Here is a 17979-nt window from a genome sequence, read left to right on the forward strand (position 1 = left end):
TGGCTTCTGCTATCAGCCTGCTCATAAATTACTATTAAAAAAAAATCTTCGTATTTGAAAGCAATTGTTAGGTTTACCATGGTATTTGGGCTAGTCTTTAGAATATATGTTGTGTGGAGGAAGGACCATCAAGAGCTATTTGTACAAGTTTATGGGTGATTTTTCTCAAAATTGACAGTCCTGACAGGAGTTGCTTTTGAATGGACAGTTTCCTTTGAGAGGGGATGGAGAAGCAGGAGGGAAAAATATATAAATTTTAATAGTATTTCCCTCTGGCTGTTGCAGTAGTTGATTAATGAAGCAGAAGAGCCTGTGAGAGTGCAACTCATAGGAATGGCTCTGGCCAGCTTTCTCTTCTGTGATTTTTACCCTTTTTCATTACCTTTGACATTTCTGAGACTGAGCTTTGTTCCAGATTAGTAGCCGATGGCAAAGGGCTGGGGAGATGAGAATTCACTGAAAATACAGAATATTCACACAACACACAAGTCAACTTGGAACAACATTGCTCAGTTAGATTTTGTTGTTAAACATATTATATACACAACAATTACTATTAAGATTGCTCAGGTTCTCAGAAATCAGGAAAAGCCAATGCTACACTAACAACTTTATTTCTATCCCTTTGCAGTTTTCCACCGATGTAGGGCTTTTAATAAGATTTCTGTATATTATTTCTCAGGATACATTATGGGGAATTCCTCTAATATCATCTAACCATAGCCAGCATCTTGTAATACTTTATTTACAGTTTTTTGTAAATCACAAATTCCACTGATGAAGTAATCGATGTGTGTTTACTGACTGGTTCCAAACTAAACTCTTAGAAAGGTTTTTCCAGACAACAAGAATTATGTTTTGTAAAAAGCTCCCAGGTTTTAACATTTGTTTTAGACAGTATTGGAACAAAAATGAAACCCTTTTAAATCAATTATGACAAATGAAGACCAAATTACCCCAGGCTAGCCAATAGCCCAGTGATTAGGACACTTACCTGGACTGTAGAAGCCCTAGGTTCAAAAACCCTGCTCTGCTGGAATCTCTCCTATCCTAGGGACTTGTCCTAACCACAGTGATACAAAGTCAATCTCTGTAGCTTGAACTGTTTTCATTTGTAGAAAATAATAATAATAAAAAACCTTATTAAGCCATCTGTAGGTGGAGCTCTCTGATTTTAACCAGAAATTGTATTCTATAGTTGCAAATACTTCCAGAATTTTTTTTCTAAAATGATATGCATCTGTCACAAGCATTTTCATTAGCAGGATCCTTTCACTGAAAAGAAAATGCCTCATGAAAACGTTATGGCTAGCTCTACTTACAAGCTCGCTCTCCCTGTCCCTTTCCCTCTCACTCTCTCACCCCACCCCCAACCTCCCCCTTTTACAATGAAAATGCATGCAAATAAAGTTGTTTCATATTGGACTCTTGGTCCTCCAAAGTACTCTTAGATGTGCAGCACTCAGTTCTAAATATTACAAGTTATTATTATGATACTATTTGAGGACAGAGGTGCCGATACCCAGATCTGCAGACTCAGTATTCAGCAATCTTGTGTTGGTTCTTTACTTGCAAATTTTCAATTGTCAGCAGATCTATACACTCAAATCCTTTTTTGTTTTTTAACAGGGAAAAGAGAGAGAGAACTTTATAGTTGTACAATTTCCTATAAGAGTCAAATCCTGTATGCTCCTAAACACCTTGAAATCTCATTGAAGCCTTCGCATACAATCATGCAGATTTGTTCTTTTGCCACTGCTACTAATATTCTTAATTTTAAAGGCTGAGAAAATCGAGTGAATTGAATGTAATTCAATGTAGGAGCCTCAAAGTCTGTCTCTTTTTTGTTCTTTCTATTTTATCATACTGCTGGCTATATGTGATAATGTTATGAAATCAATGTTCAGTGAGCATTTTGTAATTACACACCCTTGAAAACTTGTTTTCTATACAGCATAAAATGCCTCTGCTGGAACCCCAGGTTTCTTCCTGCTAGTGCACTGCTTGCTCAAAGAAACAGACGAAGGTTTGCCCTGGGATTACTTCTTATCCCTGCAAGTCTTGGTCTACCACCTGAGATCAGACTTCACAGCTGCTACACATCTCTAAGTGACTTCTCTTTGAATAATAGGTCCTCCTTTTCATAGGATGGATTAGCCTGGAATATCACTTGCCATGAGATCACTCCTTACCACAGTAAGGAGACAAAATAAGGAATTATTATATAAAAGGACAGAATGATATGAGAAAAAATGACCATAAGCTTGGATACAGAACAAAAAGACCACTTAAGGTTTCTTACCTTTTCATCTGACTATGATCTAGTCCTTCCAAAAGTCTTGCCATTATTTTCAGAGACCCATCTTATTGCAGATCTTGGCAGTCCTGACCATGGTGGACCCAGACCCCGCTAAAGCCTGGAAGAATCTAAAGTTCATGTTTATCTTCCAGATAGCTCCATAAATACCTCTAAGACAGCCCCCTCCCAAAATTGTTGTATTCCTCATGAGTCTCCTCTATCGATTTTGTTTCTGCCACAGGCAGCTGGACTTCTAGCTGATGTTTCATTACTTCAAGATGCCATACCTATTGTAAGGCTCTTTCCCATTATAGGCAGGTAATACTGAAGGTACCCATGTCAGCAGTAGCCCCTTCAGCCTGTGTTGGAAATGGCAACTGTCCTTGCCCTAGTAGTACAATGGCAAGAGATCCTCAGCAGTTTCTCCTACCCCCTTTTCCTTAAGTATGTACCCCACATTTCATTTGGCTAAACCATGACCAAAATCATACATATATATGCAGATAGTGTAATACAATCCATACAGAGATAAAAATGACATAAATGAGTGCAGCATAACGCTGGCTTTTCAACAAGACCACACATGCTAGAGCACTAAACCAAACACAAGAAAATCTGCAGGACTTCCCACAAACCCTTTGAATAATGCGGGGGGAGTAGGGTGCTTAACAGTTGATATGTTGTTTTCTTTAGGAATTTGACAACAGTCTTTTTAAATGCAACTTTCATGTTTTAGATCCAGCAGAATGACAAGAGATCACAATTACACAAAATGACACTGTATTCTAGCAGAACAATCATTGTTGTGCATACACTGTACACTCCAATATTTAAAGATGCATGAAAGAGAGCAATCCACCAATAGCTGAGATATGGTTTTCTGTAAAAGAGTTATTTAAAACAAACCTCTTTCATCTTCAAAATCATTTGCAAATGAGTGTCATACATGTGAATGGTCTCTCCTGTAGCCAAATATTTGTAGGTAGTCTAAATTGAATTTCAAATGATAAGTGCTTGTTTCACCAAGCATACAAAGTTAACTCTTTGATGTGATAAATTATGTATAAAATAAGGTGCATTTACATAGAGCACACTTTTGTAGTCCTCCCTGTTCTTGTCATTAGGAGGCAATAAAGCATAATTGGGAATAGAAAGCGGATCTCTTGCATAGTGATATTGCTGATGTTCTTTCTTCTTCATTCCTAATGAACATTTCAAACCTAGCAATATTATTGGGTATCTCAAATATATTCTCCAGCTTCTCCTTATTTATTATATATTTCTAGACTCATTTCCAGTTAAGCCCAAAATGGGAAGCCAGATTTTTGCCTCCTCAACATATTTCAATGTACCATTAATAGCTGCACTTGTTTTAAAATATTTTTTTCAGGAATAATAATAATTCTCTCTTATTGGGTGTATAGTATAAGTATACATACCCACATACATAAATACAAAAGAAAGAGAATAAATAGGTTTGGGAAGCATGACTTAGGAGGAAAGGCTGATAGAAGTAGGATTATTTACTCTGTAGAAGAGAAGACTGAGGGGGATTTGATAACTTATCATCTCTTGAATCAGTTACATTAAAACTAGTTCTTCAATGGGCTACATGCAATATAATGTGACACAATAAACTCTGGTGCAGTTCATGCCAGAGTTTATTGCTCCCAGTCTCAGGATTTACACTTCCACCTGGGACTGCAGCACACCGAGCTGGGGTGGTGCAGCCCTGGCTGGCAGGGACCATGGGGGCGGTCAGTCTGCCATCCAGGAGCTGCTTCCTCCCCCACCTCATTGTGCTGTGGAGAGACTGGCTGGGGCATGAGGGTGCTACAGTGTGGGGCTAGCTGGCAGGCAGCCTGGCAGTGTAACACCCATGTGCAGGGCTGGACACAGGCATGGGCGGACCGGGTGGCCGCCTGGGGCTCAGACAGCAAGGGGGCCTGAAAATAGTGAAAATAGTGATTGTTATTATCATTAGCTCTGGCAAAATTGAGGCCTGATACTAAAAGTTCACCTGGGGCCACTGGGAGTCTAGGTGCGGTACTATCCTTGTGCCCTGCCACCTCTGTCACCGTCTGCATATGCATTTTGCCACACGTAACTACTCTGCTGTAAAATAATCTGTGTTGGGAAGTACTATCCTGAAATGCAGTTAATTAGTTAACTGTGGTCTAATAGTGCTGTATGTGTAGATGGTGATGCTTTACTGGATAGCTAATTAGTCAGCTCCACAGTAAAGTATCTCATGTATATTAAGAAGAAAAATAATACCTAATATGCTGAATATTAAATCTCATAAAAGTACAGGATTAAAAACTGTATACTCAGTCCAAAGATCCTAAATGACAACTTCATGTAGTTGATACAACTGTTAAAGTTTCACATTTATCAACACTGAACAGGCTAATATAAAACTTGTGTGAAATTTATTTTTCTGCATAAGAGTCGGATGTCTTCTGAGGATATATTAAATTCATACATTCCATAATCACTGTGCTTTCAGTTAACTGCATTTCTGTGCCACTTCTTGTGCATAGACACTGGGACAAACTGAATGACAGGAATGATTGCTAATAGCTTTTCTTTATTTTGTTTTGTTTTTACTAAAAAGGATTTGCGTTTTTACATTCTTTCATCTTCCTCAGTTTGAGAATGGAATGTTATTTCCTTTTTTCTTTCAGCAATCACAAGGTCTGTTTTAACAAAGAAGTTAAAGTACATACAGTCTAATATCTGTGTTTCATTAGAAGTAATGTTTTATTCCTTAGAAATGCAATTACCTGGGGAAATGTATGTACATGACTAAATGGGCTTATTACACTCAAGCACAGTACCACTTTTGGAAACATTAGATAATTACTTCTTCATTAGGCATTATGCAGTGCTATAGAAAGGAAGGATTTTATTCTTAGAACTCTTTCAACATTGTTGTCGTTATGTGTGAGGAGGGTCAATGAATTTCACTCATTCGAAACGTATGTAGCCAAATAATTGTATACACATTCCAGGTCTCCTTGAGTTTCTTGTCCTCTTCAAGTACTGCTGAAGTACCTCAGGTTGTTTCTATCTATCTATAACTCAACTTTAATATTATACGTGTCTTAGAAATTCTTTTATCAAAAGTCCTTGGTGAAACTGGCAAGTCAATTAACCTGATGCAGAGGCTAGCAACTGTGCAGTCACACATTTGTATTTGCCCTCTGTGAAGACAGATGAGTTTTGTGGGTGAATGTAGCTTATGAAGGCCTGGCCAAAATGTCTGCAAAGGAGTGATACTACTTTTTCACTGAAGGTGGATTCATATGAGGAACACACTTCCATGAGATATTAAGTAGGAAGTAGGTATGGTTTACACCTCTGCACAAAACCTTTCTTTTTGACACAAGCTTTACCACATGACAAAGGAATAGGAGATAAAAGACACAGGCTTTACCACATCACAAAGGAATAGGGGATAAAATGTGTGTCCTAAGTGGACCATCTTAAAATAAAGAAAAACAAGGAAAAGTGAGCTTCAAGTTCAGTAGATTCCCTTCTGTGCATCTCCACAATATCTGTTTGGGAAATCTACTGAAATGGGTGCAATGGATGATATATGCAACCTAAGACCAAAGTCAGCCCATTATTTGGTGGATGAAATCTCCCTTGAATCCTATGAATAACCTGATTAATGTAGTCATTTAAGGTGATATAATTATTATTTACCTTGAATAGTCCTTGGAAACAGTCCTACACTGGATTAGTTGTCTTTTATTGTCAAGGGATTCAAAATCATGACTCAACCCATACAACCCCATCCGGACTGGATTAAAATAATGACATTTAAATATATATATATATATATGATTTAATTATGTGTTACTCTTGGTATAATGCTATTATATCCAATTATATACTATGTTAATATAAATACAAAATTGTGTGGATTCATTTGCCTTTTCTATCACTTGAAGTTCATGTTTTCAAGATTTTTTTCCATATCCATGAGAGTGAGAAACTTTATAAAAAGAAACTGAAATGTTTCCATATTATCACATGGATCTTAAGAAAAGGCACTAATTAGTGTGAGTCTACTGATGGAGATGATGAGATACTGGTCACTATACATGATTTAGACAGGCCTACCTGCCCTGTAACTACATGGGAAGAGGTGAGAAAGTGTCATTGTGAGCACAGAAAGCAGAGGAAAATGTGGAACAAGAAAGCCCTGTCCTCAGGTACACATTTCCATTTATAACTCTTGTTATTTTGTTAATCTATCCAGAGATCAGAATGATATCTCCCACTCCTCCTTTTATTTTTTCCTTTCTTAAAAGGAGTGAGTTTTACCAGTGTTTGTAGGGAAAAAAACCTTAAAAGTGGCTGCATCTTGATCTGGTCCACCACAAGCAGGCCAACCTTACAGATTCCAGCAACACAGCTCAAATCCACAAATAGCTTCCCAAAATTAGTAGGACTAACAAGATAATTTCAGTAGTTGAACTATAGTGCTAGAAAGGGTCTTCCCTTCAAGGCCTATAGAAAGTGGAGGTAATGGGAATCCAGTTGTACTCAGCCCCTAAGCTTGAAAGTCCCAAAATCAGATAGCCATTTCCTGTTTCCAAAACAGTAGTAGCTCTCCCCACCAGGCTATTTGCCTCCCCTCCCCACACAAACTTCTTTCATAAGCCCCAGCTCCCAGGCACTGGCAACTGCTTCTCTTCCCAGGCTAGTAGTCATCTATAAACCCTACTGCTTTTCTTGGTTACACTAAAGTCATCGTTTCAAGCTTTCATTTGCAAAAGTTAGTTTTATAGAAAAACAGATTTCCTTTAAAAGAAAAAAAAGATACTTGACACTAAGAACTGAAATCCTCATGTTTTAATTTAGTTTGGTGTTTCTAAACCCTAGTGTGGGGGAGCCAAGCATATGGAACCCACCAAAACCACCTTTAGTATATTTTAAATGCTTTCATGGCTTTGCAGTAAGTGTCATCATATTTTTTTTTATCTGAAAAGGGGAGACCTTAGCTTATGGACAGTTCTCTCCCAAATACTGTCACATTTTTTCCCTTTATTTCAGTCCTGTTTTCCCCCACTGAACTACCAACCAGTCAAACTCAACCTGGGATCTGACAGTCAAGCAGCTTTCTCTCCTCAAGAATTGACCCTAGGAATAAAGCTTCTGTAGATCAAAATAGGCCCTCAGTGTTATCTCTGCAAGAGAACTGCACACAGTTCAAATTATGCCCTTGGTGACAGCTAGGCAAAGCTACTGTCAACAGTGTACTTGTACAGGTGTGAGCAATTGGAACCAAGTAAGCAGTGTAATTTCTTTTTCTTTTTAATAGTAAGTCAGCAGGATCCATCTTTTTGCTTTTTGCTCTATTGGCTGTGTAAGACTAGTACAAATGAAGACCAATAAAATGTGATTTTACCACAAAAGTGACTAAGATGTGATATACAGAAGGAGTAGAGCTAAGATGTAGCTATATTTATGTAGCCATTTTTCAGAGCCGAACTGCATTATAAAATTTAATTTGGTTTACTTTGTTGAGGGATAGAAATATTAATATCTTGCTTACATAGTATTTAGCGCCATGTGAAGCAATGGTAGTTTTCCTAACATGCTTTAGCTTCCAAAGTTAGGATTTGTAAATGACAGTTAGGAAACTCTAGCTTTTCAAACTGAAACTCTCCTTCAGTTTTCATACAAAGAGGTTGAAGTATGAGGTTTAGCTAGGTATGAGGGCTAGTAAAAGGAATGGAGGGGGTGGGAAGGACTAGGACTGTAATCTTCTACAAGAATAGGTGCAAACTAGACAGAGGTTATATCAGAAAGAGAAAAACTGGCAATTTTCTATTCAGGCAGAAGCAGATGTGATTGTCTAAAATATTTAGGACTGAACAGCACACTGAAGTTCAAATCAGATGACTATTCCCTCTTTTAGCTTTCATCTAGTTATGGAGGGGAAAAAAAGCTTTAGCTGTAACATACCTACTGAGCTCTCTCTCATGCAGACCGTACATTTTGCCTCAGTTTTCTTCTGTTTTGAGGGTGCACTAACATATCCAAGTTGATTTTTTTCTCTTAACGTGCTATCTTACAGAATGGTCCCAATAATTTATGGGCATCAACTATATAGCTACAATATTAAAGAGTTAATGGTTTCATTCCCTGGACTACTAATGTAAATGTACCTCCGCATGCCTTAAACCAGTGGTCATCAACCAGTGGATCTCGATCCACTGGTTGTTCTTGGAGCATTTTGCGGTAGATCTTGGAGCTTCTTGGAGTCACTCTGAGCCGGGGTGAGGGGGGCTGATTGCCCACGTGCAGGCACATGCATGCCTCAGCCCAGCAGGCCAGTCCATGTGGGAGGAAAGGGGCAGGGGATAGTTTAAGGCCCCCACTGTGAGGGACAGTGTCGCAGAGGCAGGAGCAGGGGTAAGTCAAGTGGGGCCCCAGCTAGGTGGGACCTACCTGCTGGGGAGGTATGCCCTCAAATAAAAAGATTTTTTTTCTCCCTCTACCTCGATCTGCACCCTCCCTGCCTCCCCCCCGCTCCCCACAGACTTACCTGCTGGCGGAGGGTGGGAGGTGGCAGTGACGTACAGTAGATCTTGGGTTCCTTTTAAATGTCAAAGGTGATCTCCTACTTAAAAAGGTTAGAGACCTCTGCCTTGAACAAAAATTCTGCCTCTCTTTCTTGTTACCAGTGTCTGATTTTTTGATATTTGTAGCGTTCTTTGGTGTCCTGGGATTGTTTGCTTTTTTCTCCCTCATTTCTGTATATCTGAGAAGCAAGGTTCTTTCGGATGAAGGTGAGGGGTAGAGAATGTGTTTTATTTTCAGAGTCCCTGAGAATAGACTACCTGCATAGGGAGGGTAAGAGTTCTGATTCCATTTTTTAATATTCGTTTAATAATTGGATGTGTGTATGCTTGCACTTTTGTGTATATATTTTCATGAGAGGACAGAGAAAACATACAATAATTTTTACATATCAATTATCCTTTCTTAAAGTTTCCCAAGTCTCTGTTCTCCTCTACTTCTATATCTTCCCTATTGTAGAGAACAAGTCATCTGTTTTCCCCTTTCTCAGCATTACTTAATAGAATTTAGGTGGCATTTTTTCATTCCACTTAGATTTAGTCAAACCATATTTACTAGTATGAAGGTCGTAAAGCATCATGAATTTGAATTGGTCAAAGAGAAAAAGTCCTGTAAAATGTTTATTACAACTCAGGTCAGTTTAGCTTAGAAAAACCATTTCTTCTACGTATGTTAAAAAGCATTAAAGCATCATAGTATTATAGGGTTTTTTTGTTTAGTTGTTTTTTTGCTGGGGGGTGGGTTGCTTTCTTTTTCCTTTTTAAAACAAGGTCTCATTATTTTCCTCCACACAGTGCTTCTAAATATTCCCATGATTTAAATAAATAAATAAATAAGGATTTATGGACCTATATTCATTATCCATGCTTAAATTGCTTTAGTTTTAAAAGTAGTGGGACCAATTACAAATGAATATGGTTTTTAGTATAATTTGATGTCACAAATATAACTGTTAGGTCTCTCTTTTGGAATACAGTAAAATAAGGCATGCTTATGTTAAATCATGATGATTCATTAAATCATGAAGGGTGTAGGTATTTCATTAAAGATAAATAAAATATATGTTTCATATACATTTATCCAGTTGTGAAGAATGTTTTATCCAACATATTGCTTGTAACTTTAATCATATTTATTTTCTTGGCTATAGAGGCATTTAAGCATGGAGACAGAGCTTCCCAGCTAGCTTTTGTTTCTAACATTCCATAAACAGAGCTGGGATGAATAATATGGAAAGTTGCAGTAAATCCACTAAATTCAGTAATTATTTAGGATTTCAAACTTTGTAATTGATACAGAATAGTATTTAAACTATACTACCTAATGAGCAGGCCAACTCAAAAGGACCACAACTTTTGAGGGGCTCTTGGTTTTAAATGGTACTCGTCACATGCAACTCTTAGTTACAGCTTGAGTTTACTTTGCTATAAAGGCTAGTATTTATTTAGCCTCTTTAACTTGTAAGAAAGTAACTATTTTAAGAGGATGCGCTGAACATATCTGTTCTTTTTAGCTATGTATTTAAATCTTGCCACCTTTGTAAGAATATTTGAGTGTTTCCATTGCAGTTTTCTTTTTAAATGTCTTTAAAAGCATTTTTCTCCCAGAAGTTCATTGAGTAGCAGGAATACAACATTCTTCTTTTCCAAACCTTGCAACAGTCTTCTGCTAGGATTCATAGATTATATACAGTATGGGGTGCATATGCAGAACTATGCATATCTTTTCTTCCAAGATGTACCCACATCCTCCACCTTTGGTGAGGGTACAAGGTGGCTGAAATATAAGAGGAGATTTTTCTCCTTCTTTGAAATCTATTAAAATGTAATTCTCTCATCATAAGGTATCTGAGGAATGGTTAAGCCTCATTATGTCATTTACATAATCTGCAATTTCTAAATTGCTCACTAAAGATGAATTTCTTGCTCTCATATTTAGACCTCTTATGTGCTGTGAAGCCATTAGGTCAGCTTGACTTGTTTTATTCTTTTATGGGGCTAATGTGACTTTTCCCATGAATGTTACTTTTTAACATTTTAAGAAGTACTGGATTTGGCCAGTAAGGTATTCAAAGGTCTAGACAAACAATATTTTTACGGGCTAGAGCTAAAATTCAACCTTTTAAAACCGTTTTCACTGAAGGGAAAGATTAGTATTTCACAGTATTTTCATCAAATTGTCTCTTTCAAAATGACAAGAAGAAGTATATCCAGCACTATTTCATAGAGCCACTTTCCCTATATATTAAGGGATTTTAAAACTTCTATCTCTAACATTTTTGTTCCCATACCTGTCTTATTAATGTTTTGGCATGTTACTGTATAAAAGAAGTTCCCAACCACCAGGCCACTGCCTGGTACCAGGCCACGAAGGGTTGGCTGCCGGGTCATGGCACGAGCCCCCCACTTGGATCCCTGTCTGTCTGCTTAGGTGAGCAGCTTCCACAGACAGCAGGCACATGCCAGGTTAAAGCTGGGGGGTGGGACAGCCCCAGGAAGGAGGCAGCTGGTTCCATGTCCCCCATCCCACTCCCATGTTGGTTTGCAGGAAAAAAAAAAGGTTGAGACCCACTGTTGTAGGGAGAAATAGGTCATATTCAGGAACTTCAGAACATTGATTTCACTGTTGATAGAGGTTATAACAAGATATTTAATTCCTTTAACTTTATTAATAAGTCAGAATTATTCCACTGAACAATCACTTTAAAGTTGTTAGTGTCTATTTATTAAGCATTAGCAATTGGATCAGTACTACAGAACCAGATGTCTAGACCAATGAACAAAAGAACTCACTAAAATCTAGGTAGATAAATTATCTTAACAGATGACTAGACATCTGATTTCAGCTAGACATAATGGGACGTTCTATTTAAAACTGTTTGAAAGTGGGAGAGACGAGGGGGGAATCAGCAGGCTGATACTGGATTACTGGGTGGTCAATATTGTGCAACTGGCTAAAAAAATGCAAGTATACATGTATGTATGCAGTTTGCATGTCACTTTTCCCAAAAAAGTATCAGGAGGGCTTACAGTAAGAGAAACAGAACAATGAAAAAAAATGTGAAAACAAGAAAAGCAATTTAAGTAAAAAAAAACAAAACCCCAAAACAAAACAAAGCAAAATGCATTAAACCCAGTAAACAGCATCTCAGGGTCCCTTAGGCATGTTTGGCCCAGGCCGTTTAGGGCCTGGAAGGTCAAAACTAGCACCTTGAATTGCACCTGGAAAGCTAGTGGGAGCTAGTGCAGATGCTGAAGCACTAGAGTTATGTGCTTTCTGGTGACCCAGCCCCGTCAGAAGGCTAGCTACCACATTCTGTACCAATTGCAACTTTTGGATGGTTTTCAAGGGCAGCTTTGTGTAGAGTGGATTGCAGTAGTCTAGCCTTGAGGTTATGAAGGCATGAATGATAGTGACCAGATCAGATTCTGAAAGAACTTTCTCACCAGATGGAGTTGATGAAAAGCGTTCCTAGCCACAACCACCACTTGAAGATCTAGGAACCCCTCTAAGTTGTGAACCTGAGTGACAAGGGGAGGCTGAACCCAATCTATGATAGGTGGCTCAGTACAACCCACCATCTACCCACCATCATCATTCCTATTCTATGTAGATTCAGTTTTAATTGGTTCATCCACATCCAGTCCCTAGTTGCAGAAAGGCACTAGGACTGAGATTGAAGGGCTGGGTTCCAGAGTAGAAGAAGAGGTAGAGCTGATGTCATCTGCATATTGATGGCACCTTTCTCTAAATCTCTTGACAATCTGACCCATTGACCTTATATACACATTGAACAGGAAAGGTGACAAGATGGAGTCCGTGGGTATGCCACAGGAAAATATGAAATTCAGCCAGTGTCAACAAAATAATATATTATCCTTCTCCGAGAACATTTAAGGGCAAAAGTATACCTGTCACCTTGAAATATTTAGAGAACAAAAAGGGAAGAATCTACTAATCATTATCATGTCCTACTGTCAGTGTTTTAGGACATTTGTACATGTGCTCTGCAGGGTGGTGGTGGGCTTTAATTAGAGCAGTTCCAAGAGCAACTCTAATTAAAGTGCCAGGAGTGTCGTGTATCAGCGTCCCCATGCTGAAAAATGGCAGTGGGGGTGCTTTAACTAAACCTCATCAAACAAACTTTAGTTAAAGCAACACTGCCACTATTTTTTAGCAAGTGTACACTGACACATGTGACATGGGAGTCTGCTGGAGCATGGTAACTACCATGCTCCAACAGACTTGATTAATCGAGCATGTCAGAGCAGCTTTGCTGCTTGTGTACAGGCACCCTTAGAGTCTATGCCTGCTACTGCTCACTGTCTCGGGGGTTTGGAGTTCAGTGTTGTCATTTTCTGTATCATAATCTAGAGTTTATGTAAGAAGGAACTCCCAATCCATTTGAAGATTTTGCTGCATTTTAGTCTTTCTGCTCACCAGACAACCACAGAAAATAAATTTACAATCATTTTCTTCCTTTAGCCTAAGGCCTTCTCTCTAACCACAGTGGCATAACTATAGTCTTTAATGTAGGGAACAATATGGACAACATAAAGTGAATATGGCCAGGGGGATTAATGAATTTTTCAAGGTATGGAGGTGAGAACAGAGAATCATTTGGGAAAGATACAAAATCTGTTTGAAGATGTGGGGGAAAAGGGAGGGAGGGATGTAAAATTCTTAATCTTGAAAAAGCTGTAAGTAGAATTTATTTTTCTACCCTTGTATGTTTAAGAATCTGAGGGTCAAACAAGGTCTAGCCAAATCATCATGTTATATATTGGTACATGCAAGGAGTGTTTGGAGATAGTACAGGAATGGAAAAATGTAAAATGATAGCCTTTCAGATAGATGGCTGTTTCATTTGATATTCTGCAGCTTACCATTTGACATGGTACACACATTGTATACTTTTGATGTCTATGATTACCCCACACTACACGTTATATTTATTTTATTATTTATGTTTTTTTTTTATTCTGCAGGTTGTCTGGATTTCAGCTGCCTTCATCTATTGTGAGCACAGGGTCTATCCTCACCCTTTGTTTTACTACAGATTTTGCTGTTAGTGCTCAAGGTTTCAAAGCTATTTATGAAGGTAAGATATGCTTGGTTTTTTCCTGTAAATTAAACGGAGAGTTATGGCAAATCCTCATGTGGCTGGGATTCTGTATGTGGGTTTTGAACTGGCAAGTGAACCTCAATTTCCACTGTTTAGTGTTTAGTGCAAACATGAAATAGTCTTTCTGTTTCTTATACTCTTATATTTATGAGTAACTGAGGTACTTTGTATTTTCAGTATCTTTTTATTTTGAAATTTTGCACATAATAAATAATTCAAGATTTTTTCTTGAATGTGTTACTAGTTTTAGATAAGTTTCCAAAAGTGGGTTTTGAATTGCATCAAGTTTTAGCATTTCTTGAAAAAGTTATATTTTGCAATGTATTTTAACATTGCCTGGTTTGTGGGGAGAAGAGGGTAAATCAGTTGCATACTAACTGGTCTTGCAAATTTGTATGAGGATGATTTGGCTACATGACAAAAGTAAGATAATGAGTCAGTATGAAAGATGGTAAACAAAATTTGAGAATCTCATAAGATCAAGGATTTTAGGTCTTCTATTATCTACTTTATTCTAATTATTATTATTTTAAAATAGGAGCAGTACTTTCTCCATAATTGTTTTGAATCATACAGAATTCCCCTTTTTGTATCTCTGAATTTTCCATTTGTGTATGGTATGAAAGGTACAAAGTAAATTGCTTAAAATCCTGACTTGAATGTTTAGGTGGATTTTGAGTGCCTATGATTCTTTCAGGGGCCTTTAAAAAAAAAAGAACTGGAGAAATGTCAGTCTCTACAAAGTTAAGGTTACAAGAAACTCAAGCTTTGGTCCCCTTTTACTTAGCTGCCTTTACCAAACAGTTTAGTTAACAGAAAAAGGAGTCTATTTCAGAAAAATTGGGGACAGTTGGATTATTTATCAGCTGTACTACATTTGATGCCCACTAATAGCAATGTGTCCATGTCTTTAATGATTTGTAGCTTCTAAACAACTGTTGCTGTTATAGGGAGTATCATCTGAAAGTATTGACATGATAGGAAAAATGTTCCCAGGGAAAATATTGTTGATAAGCAGTTGCTGCTGTATTGCAAGAAAGTGAGGTGAGTAGGAGGGCAAATCTAGTATGTCAGAATTGTTTTGACCTTGGAATTCCATATTTGTTATAGTCTGGAAAGTTTTATGGAACACTTTTTTTTCTTGCATAACACATGCTGCCAGATATGATATGCAGCTTGTTTTGGGAAGGCAGAAGGAAGAGGAAATTATTTTATCAGAATCTTAAGTTGCTGCAGCGAGTGGTTTGAAGTGGTTGAATACTAGCTGATACAGGAAGGGTAAAGTTACTTGCTTTGTAGATATAGATTCAGAATCATAGCTCTAACCCTGTCAGAACCATTGCCAAATTGACAGCAGCTTTTGGGGACCAGGTTAAAATTAACCGTGACCTTGAAGAGTGCATTCCACTGGGCTGGGAGAGAATTGGATCTCATTCCAGACTTATTATAGCATCACAGTGCTTCAAGTCTAGTGCAGAATTAATCTTCCCTGCTTTAGATGCACACCACAATTATATAAAGGTCTGGTTTGGTGGGGGGAAAGGTGTAAGTAGTATGGAAGTAAATATGGTAGAGCAGTGGGTAAAAATGTTTGAAGTGCCTAAGTCTATTGGGTATCTAAATTATTTCAACATTTTCAAAAGTATAATTACTCCTGGAACATTTATCCTATGCATTTCTGCATAGTCCCTGATGGGCTTTATTACTGACTTGCACTATTTCATTAATAATAAATGATTTTCCATATCAGACTGGTATTTTTGGTGTTCACTCAGGCTGAGACTCAGGGCATAAGCATGAATGAAGACAAGAGGCTAAGAAGCACTGGCATAGATGAGAAATCATCAGTTACCAGTATTATAATAACTATGTTATATCAGCCTTTTCTAATTTGATTGGACAAGCCTACTGAGTTGTCCAGCCATCTACAGTAGCACTCTTTCCATAGTAATCTCCAGTAAAGAGGTGCCACTGTTAATCCATAGTAATAAACTTTGGAGATAGAGAGAGAGCAAAGATATCAGTACCACTGTACAGTCTTCATTGGCTGTATTTCTAGGTGAATAAAATGGAAGCATCAAAACCTGCCAGAAGCTGCACTATGATGCTGCAGCTTGGAGCTGATCTTTTCATACCCTGTGCATCCCTTCCTTTCCAGCAACAGCACACAGTAGCCTATCTCATCCTTTTATGCTAAATGAGCTGTCTGCTTTTTCTATTGAGACTCAGAGTCAAGAATTCAAAGGAACTTCTCTTGACTGTCTGCTAGGAACACATGCACAGAGCCACAGGCTGTAATATAATGACACTTCTTGGTGGCCTACTTTCTTGTAAAACCCCAGCAGGAAGGGCTGTAATTAACCTTGACATAGACGGTGCCACTCCCTGGTAAAACAACATTTTAGTTCTTCAGATTTAGTGCTGTAAATCTGGCATTGTTCATGGGTATTAAATTCAGCTCAAAATTTAGGGGGAAAGAATCATCTTAGACAAAAAGTGACTGCTACCTTCCAGTGCAATAAGCTGCAAACTATGTCTGTGGCAAGAACCATACAGCAGTAGCTGGGGGAATATTATATATTGACAATGAGTTGCTTCACTGGGTTTTCTAGGGTAGTTTAAGTTCCTGCTCAGTGTTGACTGTCATATTTTCAAGCCCTGAGAGTTCAAAAAATGATATTTAGAAATCATAAAATGTGAAGTAACTCTTTCTAAAGTTGGTTGGACAACAGAAATATGGGAAAAGATCATTATTTTAAATGATACTAGAGGGAAAATCCCTTTTGGAGAAATTCAGCAACAGTTATCTTGCAGACTTCAAAGATAACAAATAGGTCTCGATAACAGTCTTGAAGGCAGAAAGAATCAGTTTTGCCTTACTGAACTCACAGGCATAGTTCTTCCAGCTTTATGGTGTTTTAACTAAGAAATTTTGCAATGGAATTGATAGGGTCTGATGAATCCATAGATCAGCAGTTGTGAAGTGACAGGGTAGAGGAATTTGTTGCTATGAATGTTCCACATTCTTGGAGGCTTCTTATTGTGCAACTGCATAGCTAGCAGTATTTCCTGCCTTGCAACTAGCCAGTCTTTCTTCTGAATAGTATATGTCATTTGATGTAAGATCTAAATTTTATTCTTGTGAAATTTTAAAAATATTACAATGGATCATTTGCATATAAGTACATAAATAGCAGAACTATTTTAAATATGATCAGGAAGAAAATTTGGTGTTACAACATGGATTATAATCAATGTTTATATCAGATCAAATTATCTGCTGTTCTCAGTTTCCATTTTGGAAAATAGAGGTGATGTTTCCATGAAATTATTCCATTCTTTGACTGTGTGCTAATCTAACCTGTACCATGTGACAGTGTTCTCCAAGGACACAGCCTTTGAGAGAGGCTACTTTAAAGTATAGGGTATGTACAGACATTATCTATATATTGAAGTAACCAGGATTAGGTTGATGGAAATGCCTAAATGTGCAGGCATTCAGAGGGTTTAAATAGCCCCAAAGATGGCATGCCTAATTTAAATTATTTCAGAAAAGAAGGTGCACTAACTTAGATTGAAATTGGGTTAACCTGAACTTGGACAGGATTAACTTGATCTCAGGAACACATGGACATATTCACAGCACAGCCCTGGGGCTGGGAAAGCCCAGCTGCTCACCCCAGCCCTTGGGATGCACTATTTCTACTCCCCTCCCAACCCTTACTGGGATACTTTTAGCCCCTCAATTCCCGCACAATGTGACAACCCCCTTCCCCACCTGCAGAGATCCATCAGCCTCCCCACACTCCCCCTCCCCAGCTCATTTCATAATCCCAGCCTCACTCCCTCCCTTCCTCACCACCATAGTATCATAGTACTTAGGGTCAGAAGGGACATAAACAGATCATCAGGTCTGATCCCCTGCCCTCAGCAGGAACAGGTGCCGGGGTCATAC

At 38.1% G+C, this 17979-nt stretch overlaps 1 protein-coding gene across 1 annotated transcript in view; it reads left to right on the forward strand.

The window, feature by feature from the left end:
• The window catches only part of CSMD1 (CUB and Sushi multiple domains 1), a 2474714-nt gene that overhangs the window by 355826 nt on the left and 2100909 nt on the right, over positions 1-17979 (forward strand). The window contains exon 3 of the mRNA XM_019520340.1: positions 13888-14000. Coding sequence (XP_019375885.1) covers positions 13888-14000 — 113 coding nt within the window. The remainder of the gene's footprint in view (positions 1-13887; positions 14001-17979) is intronic.

This window comes from Gavialis gangeticus, unplaced genomic scaffold (genome assembly GCF_001723915.1).
Source record: "Gavialis gangeticus isolate Ggan-Ray unplaced genomic scaffold, GavGan_comp1, whole genome shotgun sequence".
Lineage (NCBI taxonomy): Eukaryota > Metazoa > Chordata > Crocodylia > Gavialidae > Gavialis > Gavialis gangeticus.